Source organism: Callionymus lyra, chromosome 2 (assembly GCF_982586985.1).
Source record: "Callionymus lyra chromosome 2, fCalLyr1.hap1.1, whole genome shotgun sequence".
Lineage (NCBI taxonomy): Eukaryota > Metazoa > Chordata > Actinopteri > Syngnathiformes > Callionymidae > Callionymus > Callionymus lyra.
This window is the reverse complement of record NC_141819.1, coordinates 34,114,404-34,131,672: the sequence shown is the minus strand read 5'-3', so window position 1 is coordinate 34,131,672 and position 17,269 is coordinate 34,114,404. Positions and strand designations below refer to the sequence as shown.

Sequence of the window (17,269 nt, the reverse complement as noted above, 5' to 3'; positions counted from 1 at the left end):
ACGCCTCTGGAACACCCTCCCACCGGAAATGAGGGCTAGTAAGAGCCTGGACTCTTTAAAAAAAAAAGGCCTGACAACTATTTTTATTCAATAGCTCTTATAATTGTTGATTTTAAAAAGGACTTTTAACCTTTCTTCTTTACCTGATTTAACTGCTGTGGCACTCTGAGGTCATCTATGACAAAAAGTGCAATATAAATAAAATGTATTGTTATTATTATTATTATTGTCAGTTCTACAATTCTGTCTTGTGGAATTTAGTCATTTGTCACTTGATCAAGCGTCACAAAACAGTATCATATATTTAAGGGGTGACACAAGTGGAGAATTATCAATAGGGTTCATATTTCGATGTTTTAACATTTTATTGTTTTCACACAGCATATAGCTAGAGTATGAGATGAAGACCGACGCAGAACCTGAATCTGCTGAAAAATGTTTCTCTGAGTTTATTGTGCCCCATATTATACAATATGTCGCTCAAAACTTAGCTTCAACAGGGTCAAATCATGGCAAAGGTATCTAAATACACGTCATAATTTAAATTAAATTATACAAGAGAAAAAAAAAGAATTGGAATAACAATAAGCGACATTTGTAAGAAAAAACGCCCCCCTGCTGTGACCAGCTGGGAGGGAGCCTAGAGACGAGTGACGAGAGAGAGAGGGAGAGAGAGAAAGAGAGAGAGGGAGGAGCGGTGACAGTTAGAGAAGAGAAAACAGTATAGAGTAGAGCACCAGAGTCCAGAGAAAATCTGAATCCGTTGGCACTGTTGTGAAGAAGATCCTGGATCCTCCGGAGTTGCTGTTAAAAGGGGAGTGAGGCGCTGGAGCGCCGGGGGTGAAACAGGTGATGAAACATGTTTCAGGACAGAAAGACACCGATCAAGAAAACTCCCCCGGCAATCTAAACCGATAGCAGGACAACTGAGGCCTCGTTCAGATGGAGCCTGAGTCGGTCCTAACTATACATCATCCTGATGGACAATTCATACTTGAGCTCAATGTCAATTAATTTTTTTGTTAGAGTGTCATATCATAACAAAGTTATCTGAAGACACTTTGAAGTATTAGTAACACTATATTGGAGAAAATAAAATATATCCCAGGGAATCAACAACCAGTGAATCACAACATGATAGTGGCTACTAAAAACGTTGTCTTAGAATGCAGAAACATTGAGTAGAACCAGACTCACTGTTTGTTTTAACTCATCTAAGACATTTGCTACGACTAGTATAGTGCAAGCCTTCACTCAATCATTCCCACTAACCAGACAGAAAATAATCTATACCAGCACTAATAAGGACGGGCCATAGTGATTTCATATTTTACTCCTACTTCAAACTGATGTCATGGATATTTTTTGGGATGTTTGTGTGTTTAAGTGTCTGATAAGGTTGATCAAGCTCTCTTGAGATGGTTTATAGATCAACACATTGGTTTCTCACTTTCAACAATTCAGGATTTTGGATAATGATAAGAAACTGGTGAACTTGTCATTCAAGGTTTTTAGCTATTAATACATCCACAAATAGCCAAAGAAACAGTTTGTATTTTGCCGATATTCTGGTAAACACTGCGGCCCCAGATTGCGATAAGTGATTACATTTAAATGTGATCTCGTGGTATAATTGTTTGTATGGTTATGTCTGCCAAATCCGCTCCGTCGTAATACAACTCTGACATGCTCGAGTGCAGGTGCTGGATTAACAGTGAATAAAACATGAGCGAAGGTTTCTTTCGGTTCCTCTGCGCCCGCTTCAAACTGTGATTAGAAACTGAGCCTCAAATTATACAGAATGTAATTACCTTTAACAGGCACAGTCAAATTGAACTCCCAGTTATGTTTTCACCGCCAAGACTGCCCAACACATGGTGCTAATTGGAGGTTGTTTTTGACTATTTAGTTGTTCTTGAGCAAGAGCACGTCTTTAAGATCCTAATTCAATCATGTTTGTGTGTTTTATTTCCACAGACATTACAGCTAAAGAGTTCATTGAACTAAGAGGGAAGCAGCGGAGCCGCTATGACTTGCTGGTGGACTTCCTGTCAGAGATGCTCTCCGTTCCTCCTACGGATGTGAACGTTTTCAGCCTAATGGACGTGAAGGATCGAATGCTGGATGTTCGTTTTGCGGTGTATGGTGGCGCCTCCTACATCCAGCAGGAGAAGATCCACGGCTACCTGGCTGCACACAAGCAGAAGGTAGGTCACAGCTCTCTGAATCGGCTGCAGTACACCAGCCTATAAACCATGTGTTCAATCTCGCGTCCATTATCGTGTCTAAATTAGCCATTATCAACTTGATGAGTTTTCTACGTGTCGTGCTCTAGCTGTGTAAATCACCACAGATTTACCATCGCGTCCTGAAAGAAGCGTTTTCTTCAGGCTTTGTGTGTGAAATAACCGATTTTCCTACGGTCTTTGTGGTTTTGTATTATTACATATATGTATTGAGGTTGACATGTTTACATACATTTTACACGCAGTTGCTTCCAGGATAAGCATGTTGAACACATGGCCATGGTGAATGGCTTTCACGTGCCCCTGTCAAGGACTTTGAGGTACGATAAAGCCCAGTGGATGACTACATTCAGTTTATTTTACAAATTTCCCAGATAGCAAAATATATTTGTTTAATGTTAATTCTTGGTCAGATTGGTTAGTTTTTGTTACAATTGATTAATAGCTAGATAGATAACATTATTGATCCCTCAATGTCGATCTAATGTTTTAATGTTGATCAGATATCAATGTGGCCTGACAATCCTTCAACATTCAATGTCTTTTTGCTATCTGTGTTTTCTGGTCCCCAAACTTTTCCAACTCAAGTCTCAAAAACGTGCGGCCCACCTCCACCCCATAAATACAAAACACATTATAATGCGTTCTGAGAGTACTTTTTTTTTATTGAAGATTGAACATAAAGGAAAAAACAATATAATGCAAAGTTTTAAACTCAACAAGGTTTTAACATTGAAAACATTACATGTGTATTTTTATTTTGATATAATTATATCTACCCTCACAAAAAATTATACCATTTTGGAAACTATTTTGTAGCCCACTTGCAATACCTTCGCGGCCCACCAGGGTGATACATTGACGGAAAATCTATATATCTACTGAAAGAAAATACTCTATGTTTCTTTTGTGTGTATCACGATGTATAAAGTTTTGTAGACAAAACAGTTCAACAAGGTGTGATCACAGCTGAATAAAAGAGTTTTTAAAGTAGCTTCATCAACGTGTGATATTAATGAACTGAGGGAAGAAGAATAATGCAACTGATCGTACAATCACACCCCAAAATGAACAAAGACATCAAACCATCCCCGCGATCAAAGTACTTCTTTCCGTGTCTAATTTATGGCGGGACTAAATAGTGATGGTTTGTTGAATCCAACAGAAAATAATCCCAACACAGCTTTATAAAGGAATAAAAAAAGAAGTTCAGTGTTAAAAAATAATATAATTATTTGTTTGAATTGTTTCTGTATTGAAAAAAAGTAAAAGGAGAATAAAACATTACGTGAACTAGGTCAGGAAAAAGCAAATACACCAGCGTCATTGAATTCACAAATATAGTATATAAAATTGTATTTTTATATACAATTTACATGTGTATGTTTGTATAGATGTTTTTGTGTTTATTTTATATTTCTTATTGAAATAGAAACAATCTGACATGTCCTTTTTGTAATTATTGTTATATACAATAGGAGAAGTAGAATTATATTATTCCGACCAACATTTTTGTTTGCATACAGCAATTTTTGACTCAGGCAGTATATCTGCTGAAGCGATGAGTTGAGTTTTAAAATATGTCAGTCAAAGATATGGGACAATTTTTTGGTAGCAGACCTGCCGGTTCAAGATCCCTCAGCAATGTAGTAAACATTCTTGGAGTGTAATAAAACTGTTTAGATGTAGCAGCTTGCAAGAAATCCGAGAAACGCATTGGACAGGAAATAAGTGTGAAATGTTGCAGACAAAGCTGTCTGTCATTCACAGTTTCAAAGCACTTTTTGTTCGTTCTCTGGTTTCTCACCTTGTTGGAGAGCACATTTCCCAAACCCTTAGAACAAATTGTGGCTGTCGAAATCCACACGGTCCGTCCAAAATGTGTTCTGGCTAGGCTTGAGCTGATGTAATGATTCTAGCGAAGTTATATTTTACAGCAACTGCAACATCTTTTAAAAAGTTTCCTGCAATCTGCTCTGCTTAAATTTGAAAACTTTCAAACAAACACAAAAAAAAAAAAAAACGGTTGATCATGAGGGAAGAGGTTGTGCTGAACAAATGTACAATGCAAACAAAGTACTTCGCATTTATTGTTATTGTCATTTTCATGCTTTTATTTTTGGAAACATTAACTAAAACCTTGTGTAGTAACTTATCCTTTAATGTGTTATGGCATTTCCTAAAATATTCTTGAAGTGTCTTAATTATCAATCAAATAACCTGTTCGGTGATGGCAATTAATATAATTTAATTTATAAGTATGCAAAGCATTTTAAAAGGCAAATAATGTGAAAACCCAACTCTCTTTACTTACTCACATGTTTCAAGTGAAGTATTATTCTCCAGTAAGTCCCTTATCATGACAATGTGTTAAAGTTATTACTTTATAAAATTCTTCCCAGTATGAAATTTTGGCAAACGAGAGGTTATGGAAGCGGAGTCCATTATGATGTAATAATGGTCTTTACTCCTCCTCTAGCAGTGAAGAACGCCCTGCTTTAATACAACGAGTCCCTTGGAGGTGGAGACTTCCTGGATTAATGATGCAGCGTGTCAAACCTTGATGCTTAACCAATGACAGCAGAGTGGGCGTGGTTATGATAAACAAGATCACATTTTCTAACGTAAATATTTGAATGAAAAGAGAGTTTTGTACAAACAGACACATACTGATGATAAAATAGAAGTCCAAGATCAATTTAAGACACACATAAATCCATACATAACTCAACACAAACTCTGTGTTTATGTTGTAATGCACATGTTTTGTTTTTTTTTCCTATTTTAACATCTTTAAATGTATGTGTTGAAACAAAACTGAAGTAGTTTCCTCTCTCTGTCTGCAGCAATCTCTATCAGGATTGCTAATCAAATTCCTACCGAGGTTCAACTCTTTGATCTGACATCACATGAAGTGATATCGTCTTCCCCCATTAGGCGATTACACCAAAAAAAAGTGTTCATTTCTAAATATCCAGACTTTCATTTTGTCCTGATAGAACCTCCGATCCATTTTGTAGCACTTTCTTCTGACTATAATTTGACAGAACTCTGCATCCCACATAGAATAAGAACCATGTATGAAGGATGTGCCTCATTAGATAGTGAGCAATTGGTTAAGACTTCGTCACCTTAAGTCACCTTCGTCCTACCTACTATATTTGCGTCATTGCTATGAACAAAAGTGGATGCAATTACATTTCAGTCATTGAAATGGTCCATTGCCAACAATGTTAAAATGACAGAACCAAAGCTAAGCTTGAATATAAAATGTGACCTTTTTTATCAGCAAAACCACCTTTAAAACATTTTGTTTTGGTCTTTGAGATAAGCGTCATGAAATGTTTCACTCATGATTGGCATCTGTGTCCAAAACATGTTTGTTTACCTCCTCGACCTATTTTGATCCTGTTTGTAACGGTGTTTTCTGTGGCATTTCCTGCCAACCCGATGTGGTGATTGTCACTATGGTTTGTTTTTTATTTAAATTATTCTTTGTTCCTTTAATTTTAGTGTAAACTGCTGCCACTTTCCAATTTCCCAATTTGTTTTTTTTAATCTATCTATGTTGCGTAGATCAAATCAGTATACATGAAAACCTATGCTGGTCATGTATATCCTAAGTAGACTTGTGTACATTCATGCTGAATAAATCAAATTAAATCTCATAACACTGCACATACAGTGTTGGGAAAGTTCACTTTCTAAGCGAACCAGTTCAAAGGTCAGTTCGCCAATTTTAATTTTCTAGTTCAGTCCATATTTCATCATTTGAAATTGTTCAAAAGTTCACAGATCTCACAAAGAACTAGTTTATAGTTCAAAAAAGATAACCACATAACCAAAGACAGCAAATATTCAATCTGACTTAACATTAAAAGTATGTCATTGTTCATTGTCTTATCAAATTACAGTTTTCTAACAATACTGACAATATATGTTAAATAGTTTATATGAGGTTTTGTGGAACACAGCGTAGTAAATAATGCATTAAATAAATATTAATAAAATACAATATAATAGAAGTGACGTGTACATTAAAGTGTATATATTGCTTGTAATTTGAATTAAAATTGCAACAGATACAAATCAAGATTTAGATATACAGTACCAACAAAAGTACTTACAGTAAAGTCATGTACATTTTCAATTTGACATTCAAAAGTGGGATCCATGTTCCACTTCATGACCTTGTAAACCTGGCTGCGTCAGGATTCAGGTTCGTTCCCATCCTGACACACACAGGGAGATGGCTGCTAATGTAAAGTAATAACATTCCTGGCAGCATGTCTCCATCGTTCTACATTTGACGTGGTTATCCTGGTTGGTGGTGATGCAAGTGTACTTCCTGTTGTGAGCCTGCTAGGCCACAAGGACTTCTAGAGACAGGATCCCAAAGTCACTATAAATAACTTTTCCTATTGCTTGTGTCAGAACAGATACTAAAAAGGAAGATGTCTCCCTCACAAGTCCTAAACTTAGTACAATTCTTTCATGTCCTCCACCTGAAAATACCAAGCCACGAATCTCTGTAGTCGACCACAGCCCCCCCTGTGTGCAACTTTAGAATTCCAACTGCAAAGAACTGAATTCAACACCCTCTCAAAGACAAATATCTCAAATCTGTTTAAGTCCATAAATAGTTTCTCCAGGTAAATAAAAATGTATACGATTTAGGCTTTCCTCTTTTCAATACCTTAATCTGATAAAGGGTGGTACATGGTAAAGTAGTTTAAGAATGACACATATAGTATAGCCCTGTCTCTAGTGTTTGCTTATATTGGTTTAAAGTGAAATTAAATCTCTGGTCCTACAGAGAGCATTTAGACCAGAGGCAATATGAGACTGCAGATGGGAAATGAGAACTCCTTGTTTAAAAATCCTGTCTGCCATCAGTGAAGAGATTCTAAAGGTCAAACTCACCAGTTTGTGGGCGCGTTTCATCCGTGCGATGATGGGGAATAAAAGGAATTGAATCAAGTGACAAACTGCCTTTCCTGCGACGAGGCGAGGCGAGAAGAGTTCACAAGGGGCCACGTTAGTCAGCATTTCTGTACCTATCCCTCTTGATTTTGAACTTTTAATTTAATCTGCATCAATGAAAACTCACTGTAAAGGTTCTACCTTTATACCACAGCGCTCTGCTACTTGAAAATGTCAACAGTACTCAGAGAAAGACATGCTTACCTTGAAGAAATATCAACTGAGCTAATGAGGCACTGCAGGAAACGCTGTCATCTGCTTCAGCAATCAGATTATTAATCTGTTTTAATATTATCCTTTACCGTGTTCAGCAAATGACTATGATGTTATTTAGCCTTTCCATTCACCAACATAACCAGAGGGAGGAATGTACTGTAGGCTTAATAAAGATAAAGCTGGGGGCAGTTGGTTTCATATGATACATAACCCTTGTGTTATCTCTTTGTCAACAGAAGGAATACCACAAACACATTTGTTTTCGGCCACTGGGTCACTTTTACCCATAACGAAACAAAGGGTTTTATGTAAGGAATTGGTTTGAATTAGCCTTCATTTAAAATAAAAACTTTATTTCACATCTTGATACCTTTTATATCAAACGTCTGTAAATGATTCACTTCTCAAAGCTCCTATGGGAATATTTTCTGAACGTTGCATGTACGTGACCACGTTAAAATAAGTTGTTAACAAAGCTTCATGAATCATGTCCTAATTCTCCAAGTCCTCTTGATGGTGCTTTATGTTCTATAATATTTTGCTTTGAACAGCTGTTCTATTGAAACTTCACATCATTTTATATCCAAAAGTTAAATTTAGAAGCTAATGAGAATCTGGCTGCCATTGCCTAGTGAAAAATATATAACTCCTTTTGTGTGTTAAGTTATCATGACATCAAGACCTCTGTTTGTATTCTTGAATCTCTTTTTTTTTTTTTGTACTGGCTCAAATAAACATGTGTGAACAAGGACCCCACTATATTCAGGAAGATAAATAAAGAAGGTTTGTTTGTGTTTTCAAATGCTTAGTGACATTTAATAAACACCTATTTTTAAATTTAGATTCAATTTCATTTCATTTAGAGTGTCAAATCATAAAACACTCAACAGTTTAAGTAAGACTATATTGGAGAAAAGAAAAACGGATCATACCAGCGAATCAGCTATGAGTGAATCACAGCGTGAACCCCGAACATAACCAGACTCATGTAGACAAATCGATTGAGAAAAGAGTGAGGGATACAGTAAGATAAAAGATAAGCGTATAAAGTAGGTCTAAAGCATCATAAGATGAAAAAAAACTAATAGGGTTTGTTAAGGCAGAGCCTGAGTCAGTCCTAACTATAGGCTTCATCGAAAAGTAAAGTCCGACTCTTAAACCAACATGTCTGCCCTCCAGACATAAGCTAGTAGTTCATTGCAGGCTCCATATATACATTTAGAGACTTATGGTATAACTAATAGCTCTGAGTTTAAGGAGTTTTGATTAGATCGGTGATGTATGTTGGTGCTAGATCATGCAAAGTTTTATAGGTTAATAGAAGGATTTCACATATTATCTTAATTCTAATGGAAGCCAATGGAAATTACGTTACTTTTTTTAATGAATAATTGCATTGATGTACACAGAGAAAAAGACATTTGAATGGACAGCTGTTAATAATGTGTGATACATAGAATCTGTTGCCTCCGTTGATGAAGAAACAAATGAGATAGAGGTGAGAGCCGGTTAAGAAATAAGATAACAGTGGTTAAGATAAAGGAAAGTATTTCCAGGTTATGACCCGCATTGTGGAGCAGTGCAGTCACCACCAATGAAACACAAACAGGTCATGACTCAATGGTTCTTCAAGTCAGTTTAAGGTGCAAAGCTCTATGTTTCGTACCTTTTTGACAGGACAGACATGTGGAGCTCAGTGCACATGTCTCCGCTCGATTGGTCAGGATGCTTGGTGGTCTAGGACGAACTGGAGTTCTTGCTTGTTAGAGAGGAAAGGACGGATTACAAGGTAACCATCTTGTGAAGAAAAGTTGTTAAAATCAATAATAAAGAGTCAAAAGATCTTTTTAAGATGTGCACATTTTGAAGTTGATTGTGAATTTAATATTGTTGTTGCTTCACTAAAATCTTGTTGGATGGTTTAAAGATTGAGACCCATCAGTGTCCGGAAAAAAAATGTGAATCACCTGTTAATGCAACACACATGATGTTAGTGTCTCTTAAACTGATCTGGGACCTCTATTGTACTCATCAGTATGTGTCTGTTTGTAGAAAAAATTCTCTTTGAAAGATTTACATTAGCAAATAGAAAAATAGTTTAAGCCCCGCCCACTGAAAACCTTTCGTTTTTCTGGAGATTAAATCTTGTTTTGCATGACAAAACCCATCTGCTGTTATTGGTCAGCTTGCTAGAGTAGGAGTGAAGCCATTATTATGTCATAATGGCCCAACTCTAGTAATCTCTTGTTTGCCGAGATTTCAGACAGGTGAGAACTTTGTAAAATAATAACTTCTAAACATCATCTTGATGAGAGACTAACTGAATCTTGGAGAAAGGAATTCAACATTGGAAACATGAGAGTAAGTAAGGAGAGTTGGGTTTTCACATTAGTCGTCCTTTAAAAAACCGCCATCTGTAGGTGAATCATAAAGTATCAGGAGACGCACTGGCTGTGTTTTCCCTTCAGTTCAACACAGTCTGCTATTAGGTTCCTGCACTGTGACAACAACCAAAAAAAAACACTACTAGTTGCACACTCCACTGAGGCAACCCTGAGTTGAGCTCACACCATCACCAGAATTAAATTTAGGATTAAAGTCATGCTTTGCAAAATAAGACTTGCGTGTCATCAACAGATTAATCCACGTAAAAAGATGGCGGTGTAATTCAAATAGGTCTGAACTGATTGTGCGCCTACAGATCAACAGCTAAGACTTTTTATCTTTGTGTCACTTTTCACAACCAAAAAGAAAGACGGCTTTAAAAATGAAAGTTTGCTGGGAAAGAAAGAAGTAATGAAATGCGTCTTAAGCCGCTGTTCCTTAGTTTGTTCTCCCCAAAGGAAATATGTGCTGACTTAGAAAACCTGATGGGAACGAACAAATAAACAAGGAAGGCAGCTCGGAGAAGAAGCAAGAGAGAGTAAAAGACGAGGGCAGGCCAAAGCTCAGGTGTGATTTGTGAGGAGTGGTTGCGGTGCGTTTCATCTGAATTCAGCCAGGTTGTCCGCCGAAGACATTGATCAGAATGGGATGTGAAGCGTGGCGGAGCGGTTTCCTCTGCTCTGGCAGGGCGAGATGAAGGAGCATGCGAGGCAGAGGTTTGGGGGGAAAGGAAAAGAGAAGGCATTGAACACACTGGAGACGGTTGAAGCGTGCTGTTAATCAGCGTATGCATTATAGGTTTTTGATTTTAAGAGACTTTCATTTGCTCTTGGAATTCCAAAATATTCACTTATAAATTACGTTACTTATTTTTTAAATGTCTTATATGAGTACATTGAAATCAAAAGGATAGCAACAAATATTTTTTATTTGAAGTAGGGAACATATGTGTGCTTTTGCACATTTGGATATGATGTAATCGAGCAATTTCAAAACGCCAAAGCAGCAGTTTTACTGAACAGCTTGCTAATACACTGAAATATTTGGGCACTCAGATCCTTAAGACAAGGAAAATGGGATATTTTAATTATTAGAGTACTGGCCCAATCAAAGCTGGATCTACACGACCATTGCTTCTGGGACTTTGTAGTGTCAAAAGACTTGTACACTTATATTAACAGAATAAAATACCCAACTAAAAACTCAAAATACAAACAAATGTTCTAGTAAACTGATGATGAGTGCAGCCTTGTCACTCTGCTTTATGAACACAGAATTCCCTTTATTTGTAAGTGCACTTTGCAGAACGAACCAAGTGATGTCTAAAGAAAGAACAAATTCTGAAATATACATGTTTTTGTGGGGGGGTTTTCACATCCCGCAATGTCATATGTAAATCATTCTAGGAAAAAAAAGTACTTTGTAATTACATGTTTCAAAAGCCATAATGAATTTCAAACACACATACAATAGGTTTCAACCTTACAAAAGGTTTCAACAACGTACTCAGAATGTGTTCAAAGAAAAAAAAAAAGATTAGCAAAATGGCCGTGAATGAAGAGGAAGTCACACACAGATTCAAAGGCAAGAACAAAGGACAAGCAGAAGTCAATGAATACTTAAAATAAAGGACTTCATTCTTGCACTTAAGACTGGAACTGCGGGGCTTAAGAAGCAGGTGGCGATTTCAAATCAATTTCGGTGGTGTGACGTTATCTATGAAATTCTCTAAGATGGACGTGAGCAGGAAAAGGAATTAAAGAAATAAAAGCCGAACACAATGATTGAAAATCTGAGAAACGTTAAAAGGTGGTCAATAATATATATTTTAAAGCAGGCTTGAGGGGGTACTTCTATTGTCCCAGAGGAAACATTTTACTTACCATGATAGGAGGAAATCAGGATAACTGATTTCTCCTTTTCTTCTTCATGATCCATCCACTAAATGTTGCATTGCAGCATGAATAGTACTTCATTTTATTCCACTTTACAGCATACATACAACAGCGCTATCATTTCAATTTCATATTAGGATTGTTTTGTTGTCCAAGCCATCTATCGACTCAGTAGGAGCAGATATTGGCTTCCACGCTGTGATAAAGGGTTGTTCAGCTGTTTTGAAATTGAAATCCAATGCCAATCTTTAACCCTAATATTCTGTATTGAGTGTTTTAAGAGGAGAAAATCGAATCATAGTCCAATGGTCTATGAAAAAAAATGACATATGTAGGAAACACGCAATGTCTCTCCACGCATTGAGCATGAATCAACTGAAGCAGTGTTGTGTGGAATTGCAACGAGAACTTGACTAAATGCTTCATGTGTAATGCAATAATAGAATCCACATAAATACAATTTATTGTGGATGCTGCATTTTGTGATGACCGCTCTTTTGAAACACAGCAGTTGTGGAAGGGTTAGAGAGTTGTAAATAATATAACTACACTCTGTCTTAGGCTTGCACATATAAAACGGAAGAAATGAAGAATACACAATAATAAGATCATACAAAGTCATTAATTCAAAGTAATGGCATGAAAACATGCACCAATAACGGTGAGCTCTGGGCTTCGCTGACTCTTTATCAGCCTAACCATCCTCAGCTCGTATCACCTCCATCTATTCAGCTCCTTGTTGGTCTGTCAGTGGAAAGGCAGCTCTCACCAGGCTCTGATAGTGTTTTACCAAGACAGCCCCCTGATATCTCCCTGGGCGGATCTATTTGATACCAGGGGCACCGGCTTTCAGGCACCTTCTAACTGCAACTTCATCGTCACACCTGACTGGCAAGTCAAGTGAACCCAAATGCATGACAAAACAATTCTAAATTCAAACTGTTTCTTTACTGTCCGTTCACAACCAGGAGTTCAGACAGGCTGAAACATTTCAGCAGAAAAAAATAAAACACGTTTCAGATTACGGGCAAAACAATTGGCGATACCAGGATAACATTCCAACCAGGAAAAAAGTAGGATTGACGGTGCAGGCAAGATTCAAGATTCAGGCCGGCAAGTACACGCAATATTTAGGGCCAGATGGCAAAATCTGGTCGGTTGTGATTGGATGATTTTGTATACAAGAGCAACAAATAGGTGAAGAATTGGTGTGGCAAACACTGAATTGTTGTGGGAACAAAGCACAGGGTAGCGTCTGAGGTTAGCAGATTCAAAGCAACTCAAGCTAGGAGGAAAACCGTGACAGTTTTCATGTCATGGTTAGATATACAGAGTTTCTTTACCTTTAACCCTGGACTGGATGTACTGGAAACCATGTGTGATAACAGGGACATGTAAGAAGGATTGAGGAGATCCTCAAAGTATCCCATCCATCTTTCGTCATTTATTTCTGAGTCAAGACCGCTGATCTATCGGATGGCTCACTGCGTCGCCCGCTGATAGCCTCTGGAATCTTGCAAGGCTCGATCAAACTCAGGGTTCCATCTCATCAAACATGGTCTGGAACACTGCATTCTCCCTTCGCGTTTACAGGTTACTCCTGGACTGGGGGTAAACTTTCAATTTCTGTTTGGTGCAAAAGCACAGACAACAGTGGGCACCAATCCCTGAACCCAAAGACAAAGGGAAGTCACCGTATTACCCACCAAAGTGAGCTGCCTTAGCCAGTGAGCAGGCTCACCCTGGCTGAACTAGTAAAGACCACATTTGCTGAAGTAAATCTAGATAAACCTGCTTGATACATCTCAGCCTTCATTGAGAGCTCTGTTATTTCATCCATAAACAAAGAGGTTGGTTTAGAATTATGGGGTTATATTTACCGAAATAAGCGAAATCTCCGTATCATACAGCCATGTGAGCATTACACACTCTATATGTTTGAGAAGTAAAGTCTCATCAAATGTATTTATTTATTTTCTAGTCAAAATATCTCGTCATACTTGATCTAGTAAACACTCACCTTAAGAACATTTAGTGAGCTATAGGAACTTGTTTACCGATGATCCATCCTGAATTTCGTGAATTCAGTTTGACTTCCATTTACAATTAAATTTTGACTTATTGCAATCAAAAATAAAAATTACATTTTGTAACTTTATTTTATAGTCATCGTAAAGTCACCTTTTTTCCGCACTTTAATTATAAAAATGTTTCTCTTTCTTTAAAAAAAAATTAAATACAAATATGATCGTGAATAAAACCCTAAATAGCGATTGTCTTCCCTTAATTTTTCAAGGTCTAATTTACAAGTTTTTGCTAGTGCAGTGTTTAAACAGCATCTAGTAGTCTTTTGTAAAGGAAGAACCTGCCTGAACTGAATTTCACTAATACTTGGTTTGCAGCAAAAGTAACAGGAAGAACTAATCAGTAGTGGCAGGAAACCTAGCCTGCAGGCAGCGAAGACATGCTGGTCGGATAAGTGAAATGGATGTGACCTGCATGGTGAGCGAGTGGTAATCCACTCACACTGAACAATGTCCAATCAGTCCAGAACATTGAGCTTCAAGTGACCTTCTTTCGGTTCAACTCGCATTATGCATCTGTGTATGGGTGGTTGACCTGTGCCGGGGGTCTAGGTGCATGACTTTTGATGGGAAAAGGGTTATATTGCTATTTTTATCATATAACTTGTATTGTATCACTGCTGCTGTTGGAAAGAAATGAGGGAGTGCGAAAGGACTTCTTGCGAGGAAGAAGTCAATACTGACCCTGACGATAAAAGCCTTTAAAAGTTTTTTTTGGATACTTTTGAGTAAGTATTGTGGGAGGCATGTAAACTGTTCAACTTTCTTACTTGTAAACAAGTAAAATGATTAAAATAAGTCTGGTGTCTGTTCTTTGACTTTCAGCTCAAAGTGAGTTTCCTAACCTGACACTTTTTCTCTTGACCAGTCCAACGTATACCCACCAAACACACACACACACACACACACACACACACACACACACACACACACACACATACACACACACCATGGATTCCATTTCCCTTCCATTTCCCTCCAACAGCGTTCATCAAACTGCTCAACCAACCTTACAAGTTTCCCTTTATCCCACTTTTACAGGAATCAGAGCGGAAAACCAACCTTTATTTCAACATAATCTGTTCAGCAGAACACATGTCAAAATAGCATGAAGTGTATGATTGAATTTATTAACTTCCAGGGAAACTGAGTAGAAATATCGTTTTATTATAGAAAGCTTATGTTACTACACATACGTTTTGTACAAATAATAAAGCAAATGCACACAAAGACAGACAACCATTCACACACACTATTATACATATGGAAAAGTTCCCGAAGTTCCCAATCAACCTCTGTATGTATTTGGACTGTGGGAGGAAACCGGGGTACCCGGAGTAAACCCACACAAAACAGGTAGAAAATAAAAACTCAGCACAGAAAGGTCACAAGTTGGCTCGACCTGGAAGCAAACAAGCAACTTTCTTGCTGAAAACCTATATTTTAAATATTGTTTAGAGGAATTATTGTCGCAAGCTTAAAGTGTTATTTTGGATGAACATTAACCCATATATAGTAAGTGCTCTGCTTATGCAAATTCCAGCAGAGTAAATGATACCAACAGAGTCATAAATTAAATTAGTCTTCAGGGGCACATTTCCTTCTGGGAAACATCAAATACGGAGCGCAGTCTGTTCTTTTGTTGTTAGTGAATACTCAGATGTATGGGTTGGACCTAACAATCAATCATTTAACGTGTTTCTTTTTTTTTTCTTCTTTTTTTAGCTCCAGTCATTCCTGCAGATCGCTGTGTTCCAGATCCGGGTGGACGAATGTCCGGGATCGGAGTGTGGCCGGGCCAGTGGCTGCACCAACACCTTGAGTCTGAGGGATACGCCCACCGTGGTGGACTGTGGGAGCACCAGCCTCGTGTCGGTGATGGTGGTGTCCACTGCCGTTTGCTCCTGTCCAGGCCGGGAACTCTCCCATCAGCCATGTTCAGGGTATCCCAAAAGCCCCTGCCTTAATGGTGGTGTATGTGTGGACACGCAACATGGTTATAGGTAAGTTGAAAGTAAATTCAAAATATTTTCTGAAGCTTAACAAACTAATGCTTGGTTCGATTAGTTTAAAATCATTTTGAAATCTTTTAACTAGAAATTAAGCTTTTTGATGAATTCTAAATAATGGAGTGTCTTGGATGGAGCAGGAATCTGGCTGTATATAGTTGTGTCCTCAAGGTTTTTTTTAATTTAATATCATTTTTTTTTCAAAATGTATGCTTATGCTGTACTTACAGTATAAATGGGTTTGACCTCACTTTTGATCGCCATCAATCTGTATAGTTGATTTTATAGTTATAGTTTATAACATAATTAACTTTTTTAATTAAATGATGCTAGCTATGCCTATTTATCTGATGGACAGTAAAACAATCTTCACCAAAAAGTTCTCTTTGTATCCTCACCTGACTGAAATTGAAATTGTTATCTTGGTATAAAGTATTAGTCATACAAATGTTTTATATATATATATATATATATATATATATATATATATTTATATATATATATATATATATATATATATATATATATATTATCCATCTGTTGTCTTATTTCCAATATATAAGAAAAAGAAGCTCCACTTACAGCTCCACCAGGTTAGTTATTGAGGCAACAATCACTCAGGAAAATGCTTTGAGTCTGCAATTATGTTGTGGATTTCAGAAGGTATTTAAAGGACTATCAATGTTTCTGTGTCTGGATACAAGATCAAAGTTTTCATCACGTTAGGAATGTATTCTTCACTCAGGGCCGTGCGTTTGATATTTTTTACCAGAGGGGCTTTTTTTTCACATTGTTTTATTTTGGAACTCATTTTTTTTTTGAGTACCATTGCCTTTGTTCATAGATGTCCCGGGGCTGTTGCTGTTCAATTTCTTAAAAATAACTTTGTCAACATTTGTGTCTTTCTGTTCCTGCTGATTATTTCAGTCTGAGCTTCATATCGGGCGCCACACAATGGACTCAATAGACTGTTACGTAACCTGCTGGGAGGTAAACACAAATCGATGTGTTTACATGTGGCATAATTTCTTAAAACACATAATTATCCAACGACCTAGAAGGCTGTTCTTCCTGAAGACAACAACACCAACTCTATACTATTCAAATGAATAATTTCACCTTAGCCTTAGCAGAAAGTAACATCGTCATATATCCTAACATGGTTGGCATGTAGGTGGGTGTGACTCCTACAGGGAGGTTCACAGTTGCTTCAGTACAATTGGATAACTCATATACTTTGCTGCCATTAGCTTTGCAAATATAATAAAAAATGTTGAAAAATAGTTTTCTGTTAATTTTTTTAGCACCAGATTTTTAGCAACATATGTAACATTTTAACATTATCATCATTTTAATACTTTGTATAATGGTTCGTTTAGGCAACTAATCACATATTGTTTAACAGTGTTTTAATATGAGAGACTTTAAGTTACCAGAAGAATCTTTCTCTC

The 17,269-nt window shown here is 37.1% G+C and overlaps 1 protein-coding gene across 1 annotated transcript in view; it reads left to right on the top strand.

The window, feature by feature from the left end:
- Positions 1-17,269, top strand: part of LOC148086635 (neural-cadherin) — a 288,414-nt gene that overhangs the window by 177,936 nt on the left and 93,209 nt on the right. Inside the window, exons 25-26 of the mRNA XM_087784779.1 lie at positions 1,978-2,207; positions 15,535-15,812. Coding sequence (XP_087640905.1) covers positions 1,978-2,207; positions 15,535-15,812 — 508 coding nt within the window. The remainder of the gene's footprint in view (positions 1-1,977; positions 2,208-15,534; positions 15,813-17,269) is intronic.